This window comes from Onychostruthus taczanowskii, unplaced genomic scaffold, assembly GCF_017590055.1.
Source record: "Onychostruthus taczanowskii isolate IOZ18803 unplaced genomic scaffold, ASM1759005v1 scaffold5, whole genome shotgun sequence".
In the NCBI taxonomy this organism is placed as follows: domain Eukaryota; kingdom Metazoa; phylum Chordata; class Aves; order Passeriformes; family Passeridae; genus Onychostruthus; species Onychostruthus taczanowskii.
Genome location: NW_024502568.1, coordinates 6,989,177 through 7,015,400, shown reverse-complemented (window position 1 = coordinate 7,015,400; position 26,224 = coordinate 6,989,177). Strand labels below are relative to the sequence as shown.

At 53.6% G+C, this 26,224-nt stretch overlaps 2 protein-coding genes across 2 annotated transcripts in view; one reads left to right on the top strand and one right to left on the bottom strand.

Moving 5' to 3' along the window:
* Window positions 1-3,696, top strand: part of ARL3 (ADP ribosylation factor like GTPase 3) — a 30,432-nt gene extending 26,736 nt beyond the window's left edge. The window contains exon 6 of the mRNA XM_041415568.1: window positions 2,665-3,696. Coding sequence (XP_041271502.1) covers window positions 2,665-2,829 — 165 coding nt within the window. The 3' untranslated portion in view covers window positions 2,830-3,696. The remainder of the gene's footprint in view (window positions 1-2,664) is intronic.
* Window positions 3,697-10,415: 6,719 nt separating this feature from the next.
* Window positions 10,416-26,224, bottom strand: part of TRIM8 (tripartite motif containing 8) — a 30,204-nt gene continuing 14,395 nt past the window's right edge. Inside the window, exons 3-7 of the mRNA XM_041415903.1 lie at window positions 14,784-14,879; window positions 13,757-13,990; window positions 13,353-13,384; window positions 12,680-12,795; window positions 10,416-11,980 (exon numbers count right to left, since the gene is read on the bottom strand). Of these exons, the coding sequence (XP_041271837.1) occupies window positions 11,373-11,980; window positions 12,680-12,795; window positions 13,353-13,384; window positions 13,757-13,990; window positions 14,784-14,879 (1,086 nt within the window). The 3' untranslated portion in view covers window positions 10,416-11,372. The remainder of the gene's footprint in view (window positions 11,981-12,679; window positions 12,796-13,352; window positions 13,385-13,756; window positions 13,991-14,783; window positions 14,880-26,224) is intronic.

The window sequence follows — 26,224 nt, the reverse complement described above, 5'->3', positions numbered from 1 at the left end:
GTATTAAATGTCTGATTAGCAAGCAGGTTTGTAAGCAGAAGCAAGACTGATTCATTGTGGAGCAGAGGGAGTGGTGAGTTACTGTAGTGGCTTAGATGCATAGGAGCTGCCCTAATAGGCGCGGTTGCTGAGGACACGCTCGGGCATCAGTCACAGCTTCCCCTCAGTGACAGATAAAATGCAGTTGTGTTACCAATTGTGGGTAGTTTCTTAAAATAAAGCTGCTAAGGAGTCATTTGTGTAACAAGGGTAGAAGACTTCCACATATTCCTATAGCCATAAAAGAGGAGTTTGATGATAACGAGGCACTGTTGCATTGCGACACCGCTGTAGAAGGGAGAGAAGGGTTATATGTGTATAATTGAAGCTCTTTACAGCTGGAATAATGCAGGATGAGCGTGCCTAGGGCTTTTCTCGCAGCTGAAGGAGAATTTAGCCCAGCATTTCACCTTGAGCCAGCAAAAATGTTGTTCCTCCGTTCAATAAGTTCCATATGTGAGATTAGTCTTGATGTTGAACAATCCCTGTTGATTTTCCCTTGATGTTAAGGCAACTCTGCAGGAAAATGCAATTAAGTCCATGATTACTTTCTAGAATGAGATATCAGGTCCCAGGTTTCCTTCTTTGAAATGTGCAAAATGTATTCTACCCCACCACCTCAGCATTCCTTGCCTGGCTCTTCCAGGGACTTAGGGGACTGCCCCATGGCAGGCTGGCTGTCCAGTGCCTGAGGTCCCCCAGCCTGGTGCTGGCTGTGGATTGCCCGGGTGGAGGGTGAGGATCCTGGTGAACGGCAGATGGGAAGTGCTCTGTAAAACGAGCATTCATTCATTCTTCCCCAGGCCGGCTTCCCTTTAAAAGGACACAGTTGCTGAAAAAGAGAATGTGATTTCCACCTCCTCCTCCCCAATTCAAATCTAGCCCCAGACTGACAAGGGAGCGGCAGCGATTAGCACGCCAAAGTAGCCATGTCCTGCATGGAGCGAGCTTGGTGACTCCTGGGCCAGTTTCTAATGCACAGATGGTAAAATAATCCCACTGCCCTGCTTGCCAGCTTTGTTTGCTGCCTGCCTGCGAAAGGCCAGAGAATGACTGGGGACTGCACTACCCCTTCCACCTCCTGGAGACGGGCGGTCGCGCACGATGGGGAAGGCTGCATGTACTAAAGCATGTGGCTTTACCACGCGTCAGCGAGTTGACTCATGGACCCAGGCAGACGGCTGACACCCCTGGAGCTCCCAGCTCTTTTTTCCTCCCTTCCCCTGGACATCTCCACCTCACGGCACAAACATCTGCACTGTACGTGGAGCAGCCCCCGGCTGTCTATGTGTTACAGCTTGGCATATTAAAATCATCTGGGGCTCATTCCAGGTCCCCCCATACATCAGGATGTACAGTAGCAGTTCAGGGATGATCCTTGTGTAGTTCAGCTGTCTTTGCTGTGGCTGGGGGCACAGGGACAGCTGGGACAGCAACTGCTTTAGCAATCCAACTTTAATCTGCCTGTGTCCGTGAGTCAGCACCCTCCTAGTGCATCTGTCTCCAGCAGGGAGGCAGGACACGCATGCCGGAGTAGCAGAGCCTTGCTTTAAAAAACAGACGACTGGGGAGCGGGGTGGGGGGGAAGAGCGGGCTCAAGTGAGCTGTTAAGCAATCGCTAATGACAAAGTGACACAGCTCTGGCTTTGCATGGATTGAGTAAGGAGTCATAAGATGAGATGTTCATTTAAATGCAGCTTGCTCGGTAACTCCCCAGCTGCGCAGGCTTATCAGGAACGCTGCAAATTTGAGTATGGCATGTTCCTGGGTCAGTCCAAGGAGGAGAAATTCATCCCAGCATCACCTTTTCCTTGCAAATAATGCATTTGCCTGATGCAAGCAATGTAAAGAATTACAACCCTTTCCTGTGAGCAGGCTTGTGCTGGCTGAGTGGCAGAGCTTTGTGACAGATAGTCCCCAAGCTTTGGATTTGCCCACATTGCTTACCAGATGTAGAGGGAAATGCTTGGGTATCTCTCCTCTGGCCCAGGCAGGGCAGGGCACCCTTTGGAGCTCAGGCATTGATCTTTCACACTTGCAGGGGACTTGAGTTGGTGCTGTCCCGCTCCCCACTCTTTTAGCAGTGGCAGACTTAGTCTGTTACACCCCACCAGTGCCACAGTTGGCTTCCTGGGGCTGAAAAGAATCCAGGAGGGTAATGTGGTTTTTTTTAAGTCTCATGTTGGTTAAACTTGGAAATGTGTGTAAAATAAATATGTAGTAATTTTCCTATCACTTTAGTTGGGAAGGAAAAATTGCCTTATTGAACTCAGGATCCAGAAACATTTGCTGGCTCATTTATTATGTTTACTTGTAGACACACTTATTGGTTGCTTGCATCTGTACCTGCCAGAATGTCACCTGTAACCCAGTAGTTAATTTGGTTTTCTCGTGCCAGGTGGTAAGAGAGGAAGACCGTGATAGAGTGAGCTGTGCTGGGAGGATGGAGGTGGGGAGTTAAAATGACCATGTCTTAAGTATATCATCCTACAGTGATGGCTGTAAATGTTCATTGTGTTGTAAACGTTTCTCTGTGCAACCTGGTGAAAATGTATAAGGATTTGAGGTTCTGTTCACTTGCTGCTCCTTATCTGAATGTATCTACATCTGCTATGGCCTCTCCAGGGCTCTCTGCCCTCCCTGGGCAGCACCTGGCTGAAAACCACCTGGACAACTGTCTGGGGCCAGCCAGAAACGCCTGCCCGCGATCAACGCAGCCCCGGCCCCTCTGCTGGCAGCGGCGCACCAGGGCTCCGTCCTTCCAGCGCTGCCAGCTTCACCCTCCCTTGAAGTGAGGCTGGGGGAGCCAGGCGGCTCACTGGTATGGGTGGAGCTCTGCCACACGTCGCATCCATTCCTGGAGTTTTAAAGCCAGGAGGGACCGCTGTGTTCCTCTGTCCTGACCTCCCGCGTAACACAGCCCCACCCCGCCGTGGTGACTCAGGGCTGAGCCGGAGCCCCTGTGGTGGGAAGAAACCCAGCCATGATTTAAAGGCTCCGAGTGACAGGCAGACCTCGGGATGTTTGTCACAGGGGTTAATTCCCTTCCCGTGCTTCACTTTCACGTCGTTAAATCTGGTTCTACCTTTGCGACAGATGAAAGAATCTTCTCCTGCTCCTGCCCCATTCGTTCCCTGGAGGGGAGAGGTGCTGGAGAAGTGAAATTCTCCAAAGGCATGTCAGAAAACCTGAGTCCAAGGCCCTGCTCTGACCATGAGTGGGGTGTGGGGATTCATGTCCTCCCCCAGCTGTGGCTGTGTCCTCCACCGCAGCGTCCCTGGAGAATGTCTCTCCTGCCCCTGGAGAATGCTTGCCAAAGCGTCTTGCAACCTTCTCCCATTTTTCCCACTACCTATGATGTTTCTTGCACATTAATGACTTCTCTCTGTCAAAACTATAACTGGTCCCCCAGACTCTTTTTATGAAATGTGCTGGGATGAGACCAGCCCACTCCAACATGCTCACTCTTCTCCACAAGCAAAAGATGGCGGCTGTTGCATTCCCTGGGCCGGCCAGGTCCACGCAAGCTCTTTCTTTTATGTTCCCTTTTTGTATTTCACCAAAAAGGGATATTTGCAATATCTGGTCATGTTGTTACTCAGTGTATAATTTAGATGTCTTTGTCAAAAAAAAAAAAAGGAAATAAATTAAAATTTAGTAGAAAGACAACTGGTGTTTGGGGGTCATCCTTTTGTCTTCAGCAGGTTCATCTTCTGACTGGATTGTCTCTTCCCAAGGAGCTTCCAGTCAGGTCACAAGGCTGCTCTTCCATTGCTCCTGTCACCCCACCAGAAATGGTTGCTGGTACTAGAAGTGATCAAAACTGTTGAAGAAACCTTTTTCCTTTGGATTTTTAGTATTCCAAAACTGTCAGAGAAGTCAGCCAGAGAGAAAGGGAAACTCTGGGAGGATCTTTTTTCAAAAATCGTGTTGTAGGTTAAAAAAAGCATGTCATGAAACACATTCTCTACTGACCTGGCAGGAAAAAGGAAGGGGAAAAAGAAAAGCAGCAAACTATTTAGGCTTGGTTCAGTGAAATGGGGTTGGGAGGGGGTTAGGAGGGAGGGAAGCAAATCTGTTGCTTTCCAGCTAATCTGACTCATTACTGTTCCTGCAACACCCAGATGGGCCAAAAAGCAAGAAATTGTTAGAACTCTTTAAAGCATCAGGTCCCTCCCTGCACAGTCAGGATGCCTGGAAGGCTGTCAGAGCCAGTGGAAAAAAAAAACCATTATAAATGGTCACACTTAACTTCTTTTCTCTTTTTTTTTTTTTAAGGCACGCTTTATACTCAGTCCTGGTATTTTTTCAGCGAAGTAGGAAATACTTTTTCATCTTGTTTGCCTAATGGATTGGATGTGAAAAATATTTCTCTGGCAAGTGAACACCCCGAGAGTTGTTTGACTTGTCACAACGTTATGTATCGGCCCCCGCGGCCCCCGGCCCCGAATCGGCCGCGCTTCCCCTCTCCTGTTGCTGTTTACGGCGGGACGCGGTAATTTATGGCGAGGCTGCGTGTGACCTTGCATGCGTCTGCTGGAGCCAGCCGCGCGTCCTTCCCCGCACAAGCCCCGCTTCACATCCACATGATGAATTTAGTGCTCCCGAAAGGACAAGGAACCGAGCGGATTGGGTGTGGGGAGGAGGAAAAAAAAAAGAAAATAATAATCTGCAGCCTGCAGGAGAAAAAAACACTGAGATTTTTGTTCCTCTTTGAGCAGTATTTCCCTGTTTATGGCCTCGCGCCCCCAGACGCCTGCCTTTATCAGAGCAGAGAAGCGGTCTGTGCCCGCGGAGCCGGATATTTCGGCCTCCGCGTTCTCGCCGCGCCGGCATTCCCCAGCCCAGCCACACTCTGCTGGGACACCTTGGAGCGGGGCAGCTGGACTGATGGCCACGGCCGTGCTCCAGCCCACCCACCCGGGCACCCACCCAGGCGCTGGCTGAAGCTTTTTTCATTTTATTTTGTTTTGTTTAAGTGGAAACAAGCCTCGTGATTGGCTTCTGCCGAAATGGCAGCTTCGGGCTCAGTTGGCTGAATTTGGGCTTGTTGGATTTTTTATTGCAATCTGTTCACTTATTTCCCTTCCCAGCACCGATTGGAAGCAAAACTTGTAAAGCTGTGGTCAGGCTGTGCCCATGTTGGGGGATGCTGTCAAAAGCTTGCTGGAAACAGCACGGGGTGGGGGGTGCCTCTGCATTTCCTATGTAGCTGCCTGACCGAGATGAGTATCTGTATCACTTTTAATGGGAAAAGGGGAAAAAAACCCATCACATTCAGAAGAGGAAGGGTTGGAAGGATCCTCTCTGCTTGCAGCATTCCATGACCGCCTGCCTCTGAGCTGCAGCCCTCTGGGCAGCACAGTGGGCCAGCCAAACGCAGCCCCAAGGAGGAAGGGGAGCTGGCAGGTGGGTTGGGCCCCAAGTCTGAGCTGCATTAGGAGCTGGCAGGAACACCCTGCAAGTAAATCGCCTGGATGAGAGATGTTTTCAAATAGAAGGTGTCCTTGCTGCTTGGCTTTGCAACATTTGTGTTACCAATGGGAGCCACAGCCTGCATGCTTTAATGCTTCTCTGTCTGGCAGGAGCTTGGGGGGCTGAGGGTCCCCCGCTGCCGAGAGCATCGTGGTGTGCTGGGACACTGTGCTGTGCCCAGCCTGCGACAGCTGGGTCCCAACAGAGCGGACAAAGCCCAGCGTCTTGGGGTGGCTGAGCCAGCTGTCCTGCCCCGGCTCCATCACCCTCCCTGATGTCAGACAGGAGGATTTATATGTATTTTGGGTTCATTTTTATAGCTGGCACCTGTGAGGCCAGAGCCAGGAAGGGATAAGCGAAGGGGCCTTACTGTGAGGGGCTGTGTTGGTGGCGTGGGCATGGAGAGCTGCTCTGGGGCGTGGGGAAAGAGGTGTGACAACCTCTCTGCACCTGGGGACGGTGCTTGGGTCTGGGACTGGGCAGAGAGCTGGGCCTGGCGGCTGCTTTTGGAGCTGGGGCAGGAGCTGCAGCTCTCACAGCCCGGGGGGGTTGGGAGGGGCCCTGAATTGGGTGCATTCAGCGTGGCACAGCTGGTGTGGGCTGCGGGGCGGGGGGGCTGCAGTTGCTCCTGACACTTTTGCCTCTGAATGTGATGATAAACTCCCTTTCCCGATTAGCGCTGATCCCTCTGCCTCCAAAACAGTTGGCCCTAATGAACATACGGCCCAACAGCTGTAAGCGGTTATACATATGCATGGATATATATATTTATCCCCCCCCAGCCCATCCATATATACTGGAGATCACAGCTGTTGCTATTCTTCCTTGCAATGCAGATCAGACGCTCTCTCTCTTTGGAGTCTTACTTGACCTATTTTGCAGGCGCAAGATTTTTTGTGATGATGATTTCCCCAGTTGGTGCTTTTGATTCTGCCTGAAACATCTTGATTGAAGGCAAACAATGGCAGCTCCGGCAGCCGGCAGCGCCCCGCACCCACGCGCCGCCCCGGCCCCGCCAGCCGCCACGCGCCGGGGGGGCCCGGCACGGCCCCGGCCCCCAGCGCCTGCTGCCTGCTCCGTCCCGACCCCGCTCCTCTGCTGCCACTTCCCTGTGCCCACGGGACACGGCTCTGCCACCTGGCCCTGCCACCGCCTAGGCCATCCAACCTCGACCTTGCGGCGTGTGCTGGTGTCCCCATCCTTTGCCCGGCTGTCCCCTTCTCAGCCTCTTCCCACCAGCTGGAAACTGCTCCATCACCCCAAAATCTTGCAAATCACGGTGGTGATGCCCCTTGGGGTCCCAGGGGTGTCTTAGCCGTAAGACCAGAGGGGGAGATGGTGCCAGAGCTGGCAGGAATGTCAAAACCCCAGTGGCTGCAGTGCAGCATCCCATGGGTGATGGACACCTTTGAAGTGCAGTCCCCCGTAACCCCCAGCCTCTGCTCACTGCTTAACACAAGCTTTCGGGTCTGCGAGGGAGCCTCCCGTGTCCCTACAGCCCTCTCTGTCCACACAGGGTGCCCCAAAGAAGGGCCTCAAAGCCACCACATCCTGGCAAGGGAAAGCGGCCATCCGGGAGCACACAAAGCCATTTCTTGTTTGGCATTTTTGTTTGAAGTGTGTCCTTCATCTGGGTTTCTACAGCAACTGGGAAGTTCCCATCCTGGCCCAGCTGGAGGGAGTGAAGCAGCCAGGGGAACGGAGCAGGAGGGCAGGAGGCAAGGATTGAGGGCAGGAAAGGAAGAAGCAAAAAAATCAATTTTTTGAGAGTGGGGCTGTATTTTCCACCTCCATCTTGGGCCCAGAGCTGCAGCTGGGACAGGATTCCAACTCCAGAGGCAGTGCAGCCAGCTGGGGCCAAATCAGGGGTGTAAAACAGCAGCTTTTAGGATCTCTTCAGGTAAGAAGTAGTTTGCTGTGTCCCACCTTGGTTGATCCTGGCATGGCTGCATCTACTGAGCCCCTGGGCCAGCCTGGGTTAAAATGAGCGAATTACCTTAAAAACACACTTTTCTTAGAAGAAAGTAACAAAACCCAATGAAACACCAGTGGTTCATCTTAGGCAGTGAGTCTCTTCATTTATTCATTATGAGATAGTACCCAAATCTGGCTAATTAATATTCCTGCATATTTTCCAAGGGGTGATGAGGTATCTTAAACATCTCATGGAGATGGGCTTTCATATTTATAAGGTTGATGTGCAAACTTAAATTGACACTGTCTAAATATACCCTCATGTTTAAGCATGGGGCTTTCTCTCCCAAGGCAGCGAGGGCTTTCCTGGGGTGCACACCCTGGCTGGAAGCAGGACCTGGGGCTCAGCGAGTGGGAGAGCTGCCCAAAAAGGCTCCTGCGAGGCAGGGTGTGATGTTGTGTGGTCCATCTTTCCACAAAGATGTGGGATTTCTGTTTGCTTTGGTAACGGGAACAGAGCACAACATGCATTGACCCAGTGGTGGTGGTGGGGTCAGCGGTGCTTTGGGGTGAAGGGTCAGCGGGAGCACCCACACCGCCGGACGTGCTGATGGGTACCAGGGCAGGGCCTGCAGCTTCCTGCTGAAACCCTTCTCCAAGGTTAAAAATAGGACTTGGTTGCAAACTGAAAGCCTGGTTTGCATTCGCCCTCATTATGTTGATTGCTTATTTACATGTATGCAAATGCAGGAAGAGGCAGTGGCTCCTCCACCTGGGGACCCCTTGGCACAGGAGAGCCTAAAGCCCACCAGGTAAATCCCTGCTGAGGGCAGGGCGACGGGGCTGTGGCCCCTTCCCAGGATCACCCTGGCAGCGAAGCACCAGCCCCTCTCGCCGTGCCCCTGCGAGGGCTGGCCCGCGGCCTCGCGCCGAGTGCGGTGGCCGGTGGCACGGTGCTCACAGCAGCCATTGCCTCTCCCCCCACCCTGCTCCACCAGATGTGCGTGTCCAGCTCCAGCTGTTCCCCATCAGCCTCCCCCGTGCAGCACCGCCAGCTCCGGGATCCTTTTTCCACCAGGCCCCATGTCCTTCATCGGACACCAATTTGGTCTCGCCCAGCTGCTCATTTTTCTTTCCGCCGTGTGACATGTTTTCACCTGGCTCCTAATCCGTCTCTTTCCATTCACAACTCGAGCTGTTTATGGATGTGCCTCTGCTCCCCCTGCTCTCCCCACCCCCCGGACAGAGCCATCCATCAATAAAACCCCGCTGTGCACCCGAGCCTCAGCGCTTCCCCTCCCAGGACACCAATATCCCAACAGCCACGGGCACACGTTCCTCCTCCTGCTCCATGGGGTGATCCCACGGGCCCATTGCTTTCCTCCTCGCCACCAGCAGCACGTGAGGCTTGATGGCACTGATGGTCCTGCAAGCTGAGGTACCCAGGACACCAGGGGACTCTTCATGGATGGGGGGAAAAGGGGCCCCCTGCTGTGGCCCCTCTGCTCTGCATGGGCACCCACTCTTTTGGGGCTGATCCCTCCAGCCGGTGTCCCCTCATTAGTAGGTGACAGGTGCTTTAATGCCTGGGCTGGCAGCTGCTGCTGTCACAGGAGGAGGCAGCTGTGCCAAGGAGGAAGAGGATGATGATGAGGAGGACAGCTGGGCAGTCAAACATAGAGGCACCAAGCATAGGGGCCGTGGCTGGAGAGTACCCTGGGGTGGGGGGTGGCCCTGGCTGTGCATCAGGGACCCTCTTCCACAGGGAGGGACATCACTCATCTCGCCTGTATCCTCATCACCCCAGGGCTCTTCTTTAGCCCCCAGCAGCCGGCCCTGTGAATATGGAGGGGAGGCATCATGGGATCCCTGTGGAGGTTGAGAGCATCCTGCTCCCTCCTGCCACCCTGGAGTGCTTTGCTTTTGACTGAGAAGCAAATCTCCAAATATCCCAATGAGGGTTTCCTGAAGAGCCTGAGCAGGACAGGGTTGAGAAGAACCCAGCAGGACAGCAGGGCTGAGCTGCCAGGCACTGCAGCCTGCGTGTACAAGAACACACAGGGGCAGGAGGTACTGGCTCCCCAGCCCAACACTGCCTGGGAACTTGTCCAGGGTTGTGCTGCCACCTCTGTTGGAATGGAATGGGAGGAGTTAGTGAGAGGGTCCCCCTCCCTCAAACCCACTGTTCCCCTGTTTCAGCTCACTGAGACTTCCTCCCCTTCCCAGTTCCCACTGAAGTAGCACAGGGGGAATTCAAACTGGAACTAAACCAGGGGTGTTTTGCAACCAAGGAAAAAATACAGCAAGCTGAACCTGAAGAGAGCAGTGGAAAACCCCTCCTGCCTCTAGGACACTGCTGTTTCATGAAGCCAGCCTCATTTTCCCCAGACGAAGATCGCCCCTGCACAGCCCCAGCCAGGCCAGCGCACGGCCCCACTGCATGCCCTGGACCAAGGGCTCCTCCTCGCCCTTCCCAGCCTTGGCTGAGCACAGAGGGTCCCCAAAGCAGCCCAGGGTGCTGCCAGCACCCACAAAGCCCCAGGGGGCAGCGGGGCTTTAGTGGGGATGAAGGCTTACGGGCTGGGTGCCAGGGCAGCAGCATGGCTGGAGTGGTGGATGCTGGCAGGGCCAGGAAAGCTGCTGTCCCCAACCCAGTCCCCATCCCACAATGGGGATTGTTCGGAGCCCACGGGCAGGATGCGGCCTGGCCGGCTCCGTGCCTGACTCACATCCTCGCCGCCTGGGAGGGAGCTGCTGGAGAGCCACATCTCCAGCACACCTTCCCACGGGGCTGGACACGGGATGGGCGCTGCTGGGGACCCCGTCACACCTGGGACCCTCTGCCACCCCACGGCCGAGCTGCTCCCTCCCGAACAGCCCCTCTGGAAAACCCCCGCGGGACTGGGAGCGTTTCCCTCCCAGCGCAGGGGGAGAGCCTCCCGCCGGAGCTGGCGTTCCCAGGGGAAGAGCTGCAGCAGAGCGAGGCATTTGCACTAAGTGATCACATTTATTTGAATATTTTGCGTGTGTGTGTGTGTGTGTGTGTGTGTGTCTAAAATCGGTTACAGAATAAATACCTGTGCCTTATAGCAGGAAGTCCACTTTTTTTTATACAAAGTGCTTGTTACAGGAAGTTGCATCAGCGATATGCAGGAGGGGAGTGTGTTTCGGTCACACTTCCCCTCCTGAAAACTAGAACAGATTTTTTTTTATTTATTTATTTGTGGTTTTTTGTAAAGTTTCTTTTCCCTTTTTTTTTTGTGCATTAAATTTCCTGCCATTGTGTATTTACAAATCTCTGAAAGAAGGAAAAAAATGCCAATATGCATGAGAAGTGGCCTTGTAACACCAAAAAAAAAAAAAAAAATCAGCCTTTAAAAAAAAAAATAACAAACCCAAAATCTACAAGTGTCATTTCATACTGAATCAATGATAGATTTTTTCTTTTTTTTTCTTTTTAAAAAGGGAAAGAAAGGGGTGGGGAAAGGGAAAAAACTGAACCAAACCAGAAAAAAATTAACTCGGAGAAATAGAAAGAGAGAAGGTGCCATTGTCCCTTCTGAAGTTTTCCAAAGGCAGAGAGGAGCGAGGAAGAGCACGACGCACAGACCCAGATGTCCGACTGAAATCCCCATCAATTTCTTCTCGGTAATTTCTCCCTCGTGTTTACCCAGCGAGGGGCAGGAAGGACTTCCAAAATTAAATTAAAAAAAGACGATAAAATGAAAAAAAAATTATTTCATTTTTAAAGGATTAAAAAAAAAAAAAAAGGAGATATGCTAGAACAACCCTCCCCAAAATCCTGGAGGGGCGTGAGGCAGGGAAAACATCGGGTTTGATTTAAAAAGGGGAGGAAAAAAAAAAAAAAAATAGAAAAGCCAAAGCAAACCAGACTTTTCTCTCTGAACACGCCATCGAGCAGGACTCTCCGCAGAGTGTGACGGTTAACTGGTGACGTAGTGCTTGGCCGACGGCTGCCCGTAGACCCTATAGAAATCCTGCCGCCCGTGCTGCTGGGACGCGTCAATCCATTCCCTCACGGCAAGTCCCGGGAGCGACTGGGGCACGGCGGGGGCGGGCGGCAGCGGGTGGGAGTACTCCTGCGACGACACTGTCCAGGGGAAGTGCCCCGAGCGCGGGTAGGGCTGGTGCCCGCTGTGGTTGGACACCGAGGAACAGTAACAGTTATCCACGGAGCAGACGAGGATTTTGCGGCCGCCGTACTGGGAGAGCACGGACTGCTGAGATGACGTGGTGTTGGGGTAGTGAGATGGGTTGAAGACGGAGCCCGAGTGCACCGGCTGCGGGCCGCTAGGAAGTCCAACTATGTGCTGCGTGGAGCTACAAGGCACCATGGCTTGTGCGGACTGCCCCTCGCCGGCCGAAGCGCCCTGGCTCATGTACTGGCTCGCCACAGTCCCGGACGATGGCTCGAGGAAGCTGCCCTCGGGAAAGGCGGTGGAGTGCTTGCGCTTCTCCGCGCCGGAGTTGCTGACGGTGCAGGGGTACATGGGGATGCTCTGCAGGAAGGGGACGGGGGTGCTCAGAGGACCTGCGGAGGGGAACAGGAGAGGGGGATTGTATTAAGCACAGCCCAGGGCGCTCCGGCTGCTGATCCGAAGCCGCAGTGGAGCCCCAAGACCCACACTGCAGCCCCACGTGTGCAGAGGGTGCCCCAGCCCGCCCCACCAGTGGCAAACCAGGCACACAGCCCTGTGCAGGTGGACTTGCAGATTCAGTTCTGGGCCCCTGGCAGCGGGCTCGGAGCAGCCCCGGGCACTGCTCTGCAAACAGCTCATGATCACAGTCCCTAACAGAGCAGAGTGGGACAGCCTGGGGGATAAACACCAGATCCCCAAGGAGAGGACTGGGAAGCCTCCACAGGATGTGGTTTGCACCCAGGCATTGGCTGGGGGCTGTGGGGCCATGCCAGCCCCTGGCTGTCCCTGCCCACATGCTGACCCCCATCTTTCCACTGGCTTTTCCTGGCAATGGCTAAACCCCCAAAAGCTCTGTATTTCAGGGTTTTGTGTAACCCCAGAACACAGCCATTTCACAAGACAAGGAAAATGCCCTGGAAAGAGTCAGGAGTTGGCTTTGTGACTCTCCCTGCTGACTGTAGAGGGGCTCCAAGGGGTCCCTACTCCAAAGAGATCTCCCCACCATTTTGTACTGGGATCTGCAGGCAGCCAGCTATGGATACAGGAGGTAGTGAGGTCCCATGCCCCTGCACCCCTCAGGTTTCACCCACCTTCCAGCAGCTTCCTCAGCTGCTTCTCCTTCTTGGCGATCTCGTTCAGGAAGAGCTTGGAGTTGAGGTGGCCAATTTTGGGTGGGGGCAGGCTGCCACCTGTACAGTTCTGAGTCCTGTTGGGGATGGCAGGCAGAGAGGTGTGAGTTACAAGGTAGACTCAGGAGAGGGATAGCTCCTCCCCCCACACCCTCCTGGAGCCAAACCCCCTCCCTAGGGTAGAGGACAGAAGCGAGCTGGCTGTCTCTGGCAGGCAGGACCTTCCCATTTCCTTGAATGTTCCCTGCCAGGACACACCTCCTGCAGTCCATGTCCCCACTGCATGGCAATCCCAGCTCATCTCTGCTCTGCTAGCGCCTTTAACTCCCTGCCCTGCCTCTGCCCAATGGAGCTGGATGGAGCCCGGCACCCCAACCCGGCTGGTCCCATCCTCTGCTCTTCCACAAACACAACACTGAGATTCCCCTAGTCCACGGGGAGGACCTGATTCAGTGGCTGCATGAGGGGATTTTTTCATCCTCCCAGAGAGAGGGGGAAGCTGAGCATGGCACATGCCTCTCCCAAACCCTGTAGCATCCCTGGCCCTGGTCTTCCTCTGGATATTGTGCTGCTGCCACCCCTGTGGACACGAACACACCCTCTTCCCCAAACACGTCTGTCCCGCTGCGCTTACCTGTCCATTAAGATTTTCACAGACTTGGTGTTCTAGAAGTGGAAGGAGAAGCTCTGGTCAGTAAGGCCAATCCCTGCCATGGTGGCCATGCCCCCTTTCAGTGTCAGCTTCCATGGCCCCCCAGGAGGGGACAGTCTTACCACGGGCACTGAGCCCCCTTTCCCCTGCATGGGCTGCTCCAGCCCCATCTCCAGCTGTGGCACCTCCTCATTTGAGGCCAGCACTGAGCCTGCCTCACTTCTCCTTGACTTCTTCCACTGCTGAGCACTCTGGAGACATCAGCCAGCCCTGCTAATGTCGCCATCCTGCTCCCCACCACACCCCACACATACCCAATTCTTCCCACACAACCAAACCTCTCCACAGCCCCCATCCCACCCTGGCACGGGCGTAGCTTGTCTTACCTTCATGAAGTTGATGTCCTCAGTTTTGTCGAACATGACCTGGACAGAGCTGAGGAGCTTCTTGGCCTCCTGCATGCGTTCATTGAGGTGCAGAACCTGGGCTGCGTTCTCGTTGCAGAACTTGGCCTGGGCCTTGTCCAGGATCTCCATGGTCTTCCTCAAGTCCTCATCCAAGATCTGGTGCATCTTCTCGTACTGCAGGCGCACCTCATCCTTCAGCTGGTTCACCTTCTCCTGGGGAGAGGTGCAGGGTCAGGCCCTCTGTGCCCTTTGATCTCTTCCTGGTTGTCCCAGGACACGTGGGTCCTTTCTCAGCAGTGGAGAATGCAACCTGAAAGCTGCACCCCAGCTCTGCTCTCCTGCAACAACCAGACAGCTCAAACCCTGCTGTCATCTCCCACATGGGAGGACTTCTATGTGCCAGAGACCCAACAGGGACACTCTGAAGGTTTAATTGGTTCAGCAGATTCCTGGACTTACTTCCTGGGGTCTGTGTGGGGATCAGCTCCAGAGACCCAATGCCAAAGAACAATCTGTTACACCACCAACGGAAGTGTGCTCCCCTGAAAAATCCCACCCATTCCTATCTGCATACCCTTTCCCATCTTCATCCTCATCCTCAGGCCCACCCCAGGCTGGAGAAACTTCATGTTCCAGAGCCTTTCCCTGCATGCTCTGGGAGGCCGAGGGGCTTTAAGGACCACAAGCACTCCCTTCCTGAGAAAGGCTGTGCTGAGCTGAGGACAGGATGTGCCATCTGATATTTAAGGACAACCTTGTTCCTCACCTCCCAGCTCAACCCAGGGCCCAAGAGGCTGCAGAGCAGCTCCAAACACTTTTTTTATTTCTCCCAAAACGATGACTGATGACACTGAAATGGAGGCTGGAAGTCTGTCCAGCTACTCCTCCCCTGCATGCCTGCCTTCCTCCCTGCCCACCTGGCCCCTGTGTCCCACGAGCTTGTCCCCGTAGTGCCACAGGGTGACAGTCCCCGGGACTGGCCGTGGCAGGGTGAAGCACTGGTTACCTCGACCAGCCGCTTGTCTGATTCCAGCTTGTAGAGCTGCTCCTCGATGTCCTGCTCCCGCTCCTCCAGGCGGTCCTGCTGCTTCATCAGCATCTTCTGCAGAGATGAGGGAAAGCAGCATCGTCAGAGCCCAGCGGCCACATGTGCCAGTGAACATCAGTGCTGCCCACACTGCCTCTGCCCACATGGTTCACGAGGGATGGTGCTTTTTCCCAGCAGGACGCCACTGCCAGGCTGGAAGCCCCTGCGTAGCTTGTGGAGCTGGAAACTTGGTTATTTCAGTGGCAGAAATGGCAGAGGGGCTGCGTGTGCCGGGCTGTGATATCGGCTGGGCTGGGTCCCCAGGATGGGGGCAGCACCTCAGGAAACTTTCTGCAGCCCGGACAGTGGGGTTGGGTCAGGGCCAAGCCCTGGGGGCTGTGGGGGGGACCCAGAGAGGCTCACCCCCACTAAGGCAGTACCATTTTGAGGCCCATCACCCATTGCCAGCAGGCTCCTGTGAGACATCACCACCTCCCTCGCACTCCCGTACGCCACGCCAAATCCTTTCTCCCTTCCCTGAATCCTTGACAAGCCCCAGAGCCAGTGTCAGCATAATCTGGAGGGACAGAGTGAGGTGGAACGGAGCTCCCCTGCCACACTGCCAGCCCCCAGCCCCACTCCTTGGGGCTGGGCCTGGGCCATCCACCAAATAACTGGGACAAAACCTTATCCCCAGCTATCAGCGTGAGTGTGTCACTCCCGCACGCTTCCCAGCACGCTTCCCAGCCTGGAGAAACCCACTGCCCATGAGAGAAGGGCTCCATCCCTGTGAGCAGGAGCAAGGCTTCCCAAAACACCCCTCAAAATCAATTCCAAATATTCTCCCTTCTTGTTTACTGGGGGGAAAAAGCCAGGACACCGGCGGGCCGAGGAGAAGGGCTTCACCCGGCACGGAGATGTGGCGCTCGAGACTCAACGACGGGGGCGAGATGGAAAGCAACCGGCAGCAAGAATGAATTTCGAGGGGATTATTGCTATTATAAACCGCCACTCGGGAATTTATAATCAAGTAATTAATTCCTGGACGAGGCGGGAGGGGGAGGGTGGCAGAGGCGCTGCCGGGATTAATTGCATTGCAGGGAAAGGCTGTCACCTCCGACTCAATTCAGGAGCAGGAATGCGAAGCCTCCTCCCTCCTGTTGTTTTTCTTAAGGTCTCAGGCACCTCCAGCCTTACTGTGACTGGGCTCCTACCACTAATAATAACGAGGAGCTAAAAAAACCCAGCTTCCCACTCACAGCACACTCCACATGCATGCCCGGGATGCATGTGTGTGCACCCACCCAGGCACACAGACAGCACATCCACTGAAACAGGGCTGCGGGGCAGTCACAGCAACGCAGCCCCCAGCCCACGGGGGGACATTTCCTGTGCGTGCGTACAGAAACACAGGGGCCTGCAGCATCCACGGGCATCACTGGAAGCATCCACATGGAGAAAGATTTCAGGCATACATTAAAAATCTCTTTTTTTCATTGTAAAGTGATTGGGTTTTGTGCTGCTGCAGCATCAGGAGGCTGCAGTCCACTCCCAGGTTTAACACAGTGAGCTCTGGAGAGTGAGTACAGCACTACTTGCTTGAACCTTGGAGAACCGAGGGTGCAGGCAGGAACTGCGTCCTAGGTCCTGTGCCAGCGGCCAGGCCTGAGTGTGGAGCTGCTGGGGGTTTCTCTACGGGCTCAGACAGGGTTTTGGGTCAAGCACCAGGCAGAAAGATGGAGCAGTGGACAACAGTTGTATTGCACTAAACAGACAACAGCCCCATGCAGGTGGATTGAGAAGTGGCAGGCAACAAGCCTGCTCCTGGGCTCCAAGGAAAGATTCCTTCCAACATCCCTGCTTGCAGGAGGCCAGTTGAATGTGGGAGTTGGGCAGGTTGTGCAGCGCAGGCTGAGCTGCTCACGCCCCACGCTGGCCAGCCAAAGGACACAGCGAGCTTTGCACCGAGCCCTTCCCTACACTCCCTCCCTGCCACAGACCCGCCATCTCCACCACAGACAGCCAGACCCATCCCACACCAGCCCACCAGGAGGATGGCCAAATCTAGCCAGGCCCCAGGAGCAGCCCCATCCTCAGCCTGACTTCCCTGTCTGCCAGATGGGACAGGAGTGGGTAAAAAACATAGGACAGGATCCCTTGCTGGGCACAGAGACCAAATCCCCATCCCACTCCGTCGTACCCATCAGGTATCTGACATACCCGAGGCAGCCACTGCCCTTCCCCCTGATGCTGCCAGGATGCTCTAGCAGGGGAAAGCAGGGGTTCCTATCACTGGCAGATGCCAGGCAGGCAGAGGCCACCCTGCCAGCCCCACTGGTCTGAGGGACCCCCGAGGGAGGCACCGAACAGCCCCGGACATGCACGTACCATCGCCCTGCAGCTGCCGTGGCAGAGCTGCCAACCTTTGTGTTTTGTAACAAACCTCAGACTGCTCCACTCCAGGAATCATGCAATTATGTGAAATCACAAATATACATATAAACATCTGTAAAAATAACTTTTTGCATATATAAGTTAATTTAATGTCACCTCACAGCTGGAAAAAGTGACCAAAATCCAACCTAAAGCCATAGAAATCAGACAGAATAGAGGACATGCAGCACTTTCTTTAAACCTCATATTTGAGCCACTCTTTTTTTAGGGTGATTTAAAAACTGTACGTGCCTGGGATTGCAGTGAAATGGGAGGGCTTTTCACCCACGGCAACAAAACCTTAACAAGACACAAGGGTATGAAGTACCCCTTCTGGCACCGAGGGGCAAAATCTCATTGTCTGTGCAGCACAGGCTGAATTCCTTAGGTATTTTGAAAAGGAAAATATATCCCTTCCCCTTCCATCCCCTCCCAAATCTGGCATTTCTGAAGTCATGAACTCCTCCTCCTCCAGGATCAGAATTTCTCGGGGTAATTTCTCATATTTCATGCATGACCTTGATGCTGGGAGAACCGAGGCTCCCTCCGTACAGGCACCCTTCCCAGGCTGTGCGCAACTCTGATCCCAGTTTGTCTTTTCCGAGACACGTCGCCAGTTTGCGAAACGCATACTAAAAATGCTTTTTATTCCAACACCAGCTGAGAGCAAATTCATCTCATTAATTAATAAATTAATCGGTGGCTGGGGTAAGTGGCTGGTCCACCATGACCCTGTAGGCCCCAGTGAGACTGGGCTAGTTCAAGGACACCAGCTTATTCTGCAGGAGATGAACAAAATCTCCCCCCTCCTCATGGAGAAAAATGAAGTGTGGGTACAAAAGGGCTGAGCCCATACGGGGAGCTTGCGAACACGCCGTGGGCATCAACTCTGCAAGGGAGCTGCACCACCAAAGGTGGAAGGACAAAGGAAGGGACACTATCATCCCTTCAGGAGCGAGGGTGCACTCCTCCCGTGCAGGCAGAGGAGGGTGATTTTTGAGCAGCAATTGTGGCAAGTCAGATGGGTTTGGGGTCCCAAGGTCATACATTGGGACTGAAACACTGCTTGGAGGGACATCTCTGCAGGAAGCAAAGCAAGCACTGCAAAGTCTCGTTGCAGGGAGGATGCACACAGCTGGTCCCCGTGGGACTGTGCTGGGGGAAGGCTTGCTGACCATTGCTATCCACAGCACTTGCTGGGAGGAAACCACCACCAGGGAAACCACACCCTGCCTGCTTCACCGTGCCTGCACCTTACTGCATGCCCTGGTCAGAGGGGCAGTAAGGTGCAGACGACTAAGCACTGACCCCAGCTCCCAGTGGCCACCTCAGCATGGGACACATCCACCCTGCCAGGAAGGGCATAGGGATATGTCTGCTGGGGAACAGGGCAGTTCCAACAAGGAATTTCTGCAACATTAAATGCCTGTGGCCACAAGACAGGAAGACAGTAATAAAGAGTTTAGCAGCTCTGATGATACAGGGCATCTATGCTTCTCACCCAAGAGCCACTGCATGGCTGCAGCACCACAAGCCTCAGATGTGTTACACACACGGGTCCAGCTCAAACAGCTGAGAAAACTTCCACTGTAAATGGGGGCACTGGGGTGTAGGAAGGAGCTCACACCCACCCAAGACCTCCCAGGCGGGAGAAATCTGTGGGCAAGATATTTCCCCTGACTTGTCTTGGGCTGATCTCAACACTGTCCTCTCCCAAAGGGCAGAGCTAAGCCTGTGGTCACAGGAACAGTGGATTATGGCCCTGCCCTGCCTGAGGCCCAGCACTCCCCTCATCCCCTCTTTGCAGCCCCCAGAAGCCCATTGCCCAGGGGCCAGCATTAGGGCAGCAAAATCCCACAGCATGCCCCAGGTTTTGTGTTCTCTGAGGCTGGTCAGGGCCCTTGTGTGCCTCCCAGGGAGAGCTGGCAGGGGAGAACTTCTGGCACCCCTTCCCTGGGGGCTCGAGGGCTCACCAGCCCCTGCCCAGTTCCCAGCAGGATCAGGAAGGAGCCTGGCAGCTTCACCAGAGGCAGAGCTGTGCCCCATGACCTGCTGAGCTGCTGTGGTTTTAAACAAGAGCTGGAGCAGTGAAAAGCCTTACTGTGTTCACAGGGCAAACGGAGCTCATGCAGCTTCTCTTGATGTCTAATGGGCACTGTGCATCCTTCAGGGCCATTCACCTTGCAAGAGCAAACGAGTGCCCACACCCTGACCTGTGGGATGCTTGCAGGATGCTAATTCCCAATAAACTCTGCTGAAACTGGCTGTGGGTTTGGAGGGTACTACAGCAGGGCAGGTGGACAAACCACAGGAGTGCACAGCCCTCATTCCTGTAGGAAACTGGGGGAGCAGAGAGCCAGCCTGCCCCACAGAGCACCTTTAACCACAGCTGGACAGCTGGCCCAGGACAGGCACACTCACTTCTCTGCCTCTCTCCTTCCTCCTCCTCTGCGCCCAGACCTTCCCCTCGCCGCCAAATCCCAGCCACGGAGTGAATAAGGACATTGTTTGCAGTCACCGGAAAGCAAGAACGGAGGGAGCAGCTTGGAGCATGAGGGGCAGGAAGGGTGAGGAGGAGGAGGAGGAAGGTGGAACCGGAGCGAGGAAGCTGCAAAGGGCAGATGCCTGCAGCGGGAATGGCTCCAGACACCTGCAGCTCAGCCCAGGGACCGGGATCAAGAGCCCCCATTGAGACACACGTCCCAGCACGTTGCTGGAGACGGGCCTGAAGTCACAGTGACTGAATTTTAATGCACCAAAATCCCTGGACCAAGGAGGCGAGTGCAACCTTTGCCTCCCCAGGCCTCCCACACACAGGCTTCCCTCTCCCCAGCCCCGCTCCACTGTCAGCTGGACTGTTTTCCGAGAAAAACCCATGTGATGAGCTATTTTCATCCCTCCTGAAAGTGTCACGCCACCTGCTAACATATCAGAATCCTGACACTGTGCACATCTGGGGCACAGCACCCTACTGCCCCCAAAAACAAGATCTCAAATCATGAGATCACGCACCATGCACTGCCACAGCCCAAAGCCCTGGAGCATCCCTCCCACCCTGCTGGTGGCCTCCTGCTGACCAGACCCAGGCAAAACCAGCTCTTTCAAACTCCCCCCAGCCCTCAGAACACTCGCAGTAGGTTGATCCACTTAAAGAGGCAGGAAGGAAATGCTTTCTGCTTGGGGTTTCATCTTGCACACATTTACAGTAAGCACCAGGCAGAAGGGAAGGTCTCCAGCCAGAGCACGAGGTCCTGCCTCCCCTGGCCAGCCCGGAGCACACACAGTGCTCCAGGCTTTGGCTTTTCTCACAGTGCTCCCTGTGCAGAGATCGGGCTGGTTTATCCTCAACAGGGGAAGGAAGAGGGGAGGGGAACAGCCTGAGATATTAATAGCTGTCCTTGCTAGGAAGGGATGGAAGTAGCAGCCATGCAGTGAACAGGCACCAAAGAGATCCCCTTTGCAGCACTGAGGGACCCCTGAGCACCCGGAGAACTGGTGCTTTGTAGGAAAGGGCTGAAGGCCAAATAATCAGCTCCAGCTTGGGGGAAGAGGATGTACAGGTGCCTCTTGCAAGAGCAGCTCTCTACCCTGTTCTCATGCTGGAGCGGGCAAGGATGCCTCCTTCTTGTCCATATCACCCTGTGAGATGCCGCCTGGTCTCTGAGCCTTCCCTGGAGAAGAAACCATCAGGTTTAGACCCATGTTCCATCTCCAGTGGCTACCCCCCAGGCACAGCCCCATGTCCCACCTCCTGTGCCCACCCCAGCACAGGGCATCCCTGCAGAACAACTGGCACACAGCAGCTGGATGCTCCCACGGAGCCATGACTCATGACTGCTTAGCAGAACCAGGTCGGGCCTGGCTCCTGGAGCATCCCAGGACAGCTGGCATGGCAGACCATATTTCTCTGGACATCCCTGTACCAGAGCAGCTCCTGGGCCACCAAAGGGCTGTGCCGGTGCCTGCAGCCTGGGACAGCTCTTTCCCATGCTTACACTTAGCAGAAAGGAAGAACTTGTTAATAAGGAGAAAATCCAAGGCATTGTATTGCATGGGGCCAGCAGCAGGAGGCCAGGAAATGGGGACCTATTGTCTGTCAGAAAGCAACCTTCAGGAGGATCTTGAGAATGCTAATTCACCTTCCTGGGCCTCTGTGCATCCCCCTGCACATTGCAGCCACAGGAGTTACTTCATGCTGTGCCTCTCACACAAATAGGGGAACAAGGCTGGGGCTCTACTATAGTTTTTAGACCCCAACTTCAAGCCATGGCCAGCTGCCACTACTGTCAGTGTCCTTGGAGTAGGGATGAATATTTGCTTTGAGAGGAAAAGGAGGATAAGGGAGATTAAGGAGCAGAGAGATAAGGCCAGTGGCTCGAGACACATCACCTCTCTACCAGCAGCCCTGCAAGTCTTGGAAGAAGGAACCTTTCTCATACTGGATGTCCAGTATGGGTGATGTACCCTTCAAAACAGAGGTTCCTTCCATGCAAAGAACAACTAGAGGCAGTGAAAGCAGGGCAAACTGCCTGTGCCAGATCTGGGGCTCAAGACTCACTCACAACATGTGCAGAAGAGGAAAAAAGGAGCTGGAAATGCCCCAGGAAGATGAATACCAGGACAAGAAGCTAGTTTGCATGCCGAGCATGCAGCCAGGCGAGTCATGACTGATGCTGCTGGCTCCACAGGACAAAGATGAGCCTTGGTGATAGAATCATAGAATCATAAAATCATTAAGATTGGAAAACACTTCCAAGATCTTTGACTTCAACCTTTGACTGAACACCACTTGTCAACTAAACCATTGGCACTAATGGCCAGGTCCAGCAATTTCTTGAACACTTCCAGGGATGGTGACGCCACAATCTCCCTGGGCAGCCCATTCTAATGCTTAACCTTCCTTTCAGTGAAGAAATTCTTCCTGATGCCCAACACAAACCCTCCATAGCACGGCTTGAGGTTTGTCCTCGTCTTGTTACTTGTTGTCTGGAAGAAGAGGCCCATCCCTACCTTGCTACACACACCCTTCTTTCAGGTAGTTGTAGAGAGTGATAAGGTCTCCCTGAGCCTCCTTTTCTCCAGGCTAAACACCCCCAGCTCCCTCAGCCACTCCTCACAGGACTTGTGCTCCAGACCCTTCACCAGCTCTGTAGCTCTTCTCTGGACTCACTCCAGCACCTCAGCATTTTTCTGTCAGTAAGGGGTCCAAAACTGAACATGGGATTTGAGGTACTGTGCTGAGTACAGGGAAGTGATCACAGTCCTGGTCCTGCTGGCCACGGTACTGCTATACAAGCCAGGATGCCACTGGCTTCTTGGCCACCTGGGCAACTGCTGGCTCATCATCCCCAGGTCCTTTTCTGCTTGGCAGCTTTCCAGCCACTCTGCCCCCCAGCCTGTAGCACTGTGTGGGGTTGTTGTGATCCAAGTGCAGGATCCAGCACTCCACTTTGTTAAACCTCATACAACTGGCCTTGGCCCATCGATTCCGTCTGTCCAGATCTCTCTATAGAGCTTTCCTAGTATTAAACAAGACTGGTCTCAAAACTGAGCCTTGGGGAGTCTCACTAGTGACCTGGCCAGTAGAGCCACTTCATGCCCCGTACCTGCCAGGAGAGACAGCATCTCATCAGGGAAAATGCTGCCACAGTGTGTCCCAATGCCACAGGACAGCAGATGCATTTGGGTGGTGCAGGTGCAAGATGGAAAGACCACCTCTGAGGGCTGGGGCTGCAGGCAGGACCAGGCCCTTCGGGCAGTGAGGAACTCAAGAAATTTCTTTTCTGTCTGCTGGGAAGGGAGGGAGAAGAGATTCCCACCCAGGCCTGGGTGCGAACACCGGCCAACAGCCCACCCCAGCCAGCTTTTGGTGGGGGGACAGCACAGGCCACCTTCACCTGGGAGTGAGGAGAGCCAGGAGGAGTCACAGGGCTCAGCTCTGTGTTTGTGAAGGACAAGGTCGTCTTTGCCCCCAGGGATGCAGGGGAGGAGCTCTTTTCCCCACCTCTTTCAGTTTTAGGGGGAAAATGTACATGTTTAGGGCTGCTTATAAATTAGTGTCAAAATTCATCCTGCTGGTAAGCTATCTCCAGCACAGGGCTCTGGCTGCAGGCCCTGGCATAAACCTGCCCTCCCAGCACCAAATGCCCTTTGACTAACCAGCTCAGGAGCACCAGCACTGGGAGACTGCAGGGAAAGTGGAGGGGTTTGTGACATCCAGAAGGTTTCAGACACCCAGACCCAAGTGCCTTGAGCAACTGTTTCCAGCCACTTGGGAGCTCAGACTGACACCAACACCTGGAGCACAACCGGTCCACATGATCAGCATTGCCTTGTGTTTCATCCCCGCCATGCCAGAAAATAAAATCTGGAAAATAAAATCCCACTGTATTGAGTGGGATTCACCAGATTTCACAGTTTTTCAGAGCCTAAAAGATCATGTAATAAGTCCTGCCCTTTCTGCCTTCAGCACACTCTGTGCTTGTGGTTTCTCAAATGCTTCAATCAATTTATATGGACATTAGGGGGGCCCTACAATCCTTTTCTCCCTCATGTCTGTTTTCATACATCTGCCCCTTCCCAACCACAGACACAGATAAAAAATCCATCCAGAAAAAAAAGAGCAGTCTGTCTTTGGTGGGATCATCTCCCCCCGCTGGCTCTCAGAAGCGCTCTGCCAGCTCCAGTGGTGGCAGTCTGGGCAGCAAAGGGAGATCACTCAGTGCTGAAACTCAGCTGAATCACAAAGTCCTCACACAAGACCTATTGCTCTGACATATCATTTCTTAGTTGCTCCTCCTACAACCCCCATAAAAAATTCAACAGGCTTTGGCAGCACCCCCAGTCCTGCCTCGATCTGCTGCTGTCCCAGTCTCGTCTAGCTCTGTTGAATTCCAAGATCTTCCCAATGTGACAAAATCTCATGGTCTCAGACAGTTGTTCCCAAACTGTGGCTGGGGGAATGGCTTGCCTTACTAAGGAGCCATCCTGCAAAGACCCATCCTATTGCTTGGCAGCAAACCTACCCCCATCTGCAAGCCCTGCAAAATTGAGAAACCCTCACTCCCCCTTCCAAATAAACATCTTGGACTCAGGATCCAGCTGGCCTGTGTGATCTCAGAGCCTTTTCCCTCCCTGCAGGGGTGAAACACAGCCAGCCTCTTCCACCCTTGCTCCCACTGCAGGCTGAGCAGCCTCTCCCCTGCCCAAAGACCTCCACTCTGCACTCACCCGGCTGAGTCCCGCCATGGGAAGCTCTGAACAACAGCCTCTTTGCCTTCCCACCCCCTTGATTTCTAGTTTTTGCTCTGGAGGGAGACTGGCATGAGGATCTGGAAGCATAAACAGGTTTTATGGGGAGCTCAGATACCTCTGAGGGGCAGAGCAGCAGCAGCAATACCCACGTGTACCCACGACCTGGCCATGAGACCGCTGGCAATGACCTGCAGCCACGTGCCCCATCAGTGTCTCATTTGGTGAGCCAAAGACAAGGGGTCCAGCTGCACAAGGCACCTCTCCAGACTCAGGCAGCACTAGAAAGAAAACCCTCCTTTGATTTAAAGGCCATGATTTTCTTTTTTTTCCTCCCAACTGATCTAGTTAAACTTCCAACCGCTCAAGGCTATTTTAATTTGTACTGGTAAGTTAAATCAACACAAACAAGGACAGAACAGGTTTATATGCACGTCTATTACTGGCCTGCACCAACTAAAGTGCAGCTACATTTCTCCAGGCAGCTTTTTTTTTCTCTAATAAAGATAAGGGGGACGTTTTTGTGCACCTCCAACTGACAAATGGAGCCTGAAAGTGAATTGGGAGTCAAAGCCTTGAGGAAAGTCAAGGTGACTTATGCACCAATAGGCTGGATTCAAAGAGCTTTGCAAAAATGCAGATCAACTAACAAGATTTATAAAACTCGTTAGGGGCTTAGAGGTCGCTTAATTCTCAAAGGTGCCAAGGAAAGTGCCTGACTCGCAGAAGGATGGATGGGGCTTACAGAGGTGGCTATCTCAACCTTTCAGTTGCTTCAAGAAAAGCGGACTCAATTTCTCTTGGAAATGAGGTTTTGACATGCCAAGATGTTTACTGTGAGCCTTGGCTCCTCCATCATTTACTTTAAAGAAAAAGAAACCAAGTCCTGTTGCTGCAGACAACTGTTAGAAACATCTACTGAAAGCCACAGCAGAATCTGCTGCTTCAGCTCACCAGCGCCAGACACCACCCAGAGGAGTATGAGACCAGATTCAGCACACAAGCTGGAAAAAACAGAAGCAGGGAAAAGACTTCGCACTTCTACAGTTCCCCAGTGCCTGGCATTTTGCAGGCTGGAAGCAGCCTGTCAGCACCTGTGGGCAGCCAAGGAAAGGTACAGCGAGTCCATCCACCTCAGTGACCATGACCACAGTCTGCAGAACACCAAGGACCCTCCATTGCCTCCCTGTTGGGTTTTTTCTCTTATCAATTTTTTTTTTTTTTTTTTTTTTTTTTTTTTTTTGGGTGAGGTGGTTGTTGAGAATCTGAAAGCCCGGATTATAATCTTTATGAATCCCATAGTTAGATCGCGCTGAACAGCAGCCCAGCAATACCAGATGTTCAAACAAAGCTGCCAACCGACAGCTGTCTGCAGCTTGCAGCGTGTTTTTACTTTAAAATGCAAAATGATACCAATCTATATTAAAAGAGAGACGTTCAGAGCCCTGCGATAGCAGCTGAAGCCGCGGATATTGCTCTTTCATGCAGGGTGTGGCAGCAGAAGGAAATATCTCAAAAACTACTGCTTAAGCCACCCTCCCAGCCCCCCCAAATCCTGGCCCCTTTCCTAATGGGAAAGAGACTCACGTTACTGCCTGAGTGCCGTGAATGTACCAGTGCGTGTCCAAACAAGCCAGCAAAAAGAAAAATGCAGCATGAACAAACAGTGTCTAACGAAGGATGCCAGAACGAATCTGGGCGCTGCCCACACCTGGCTCTCAGCAGCATGGGGAGGA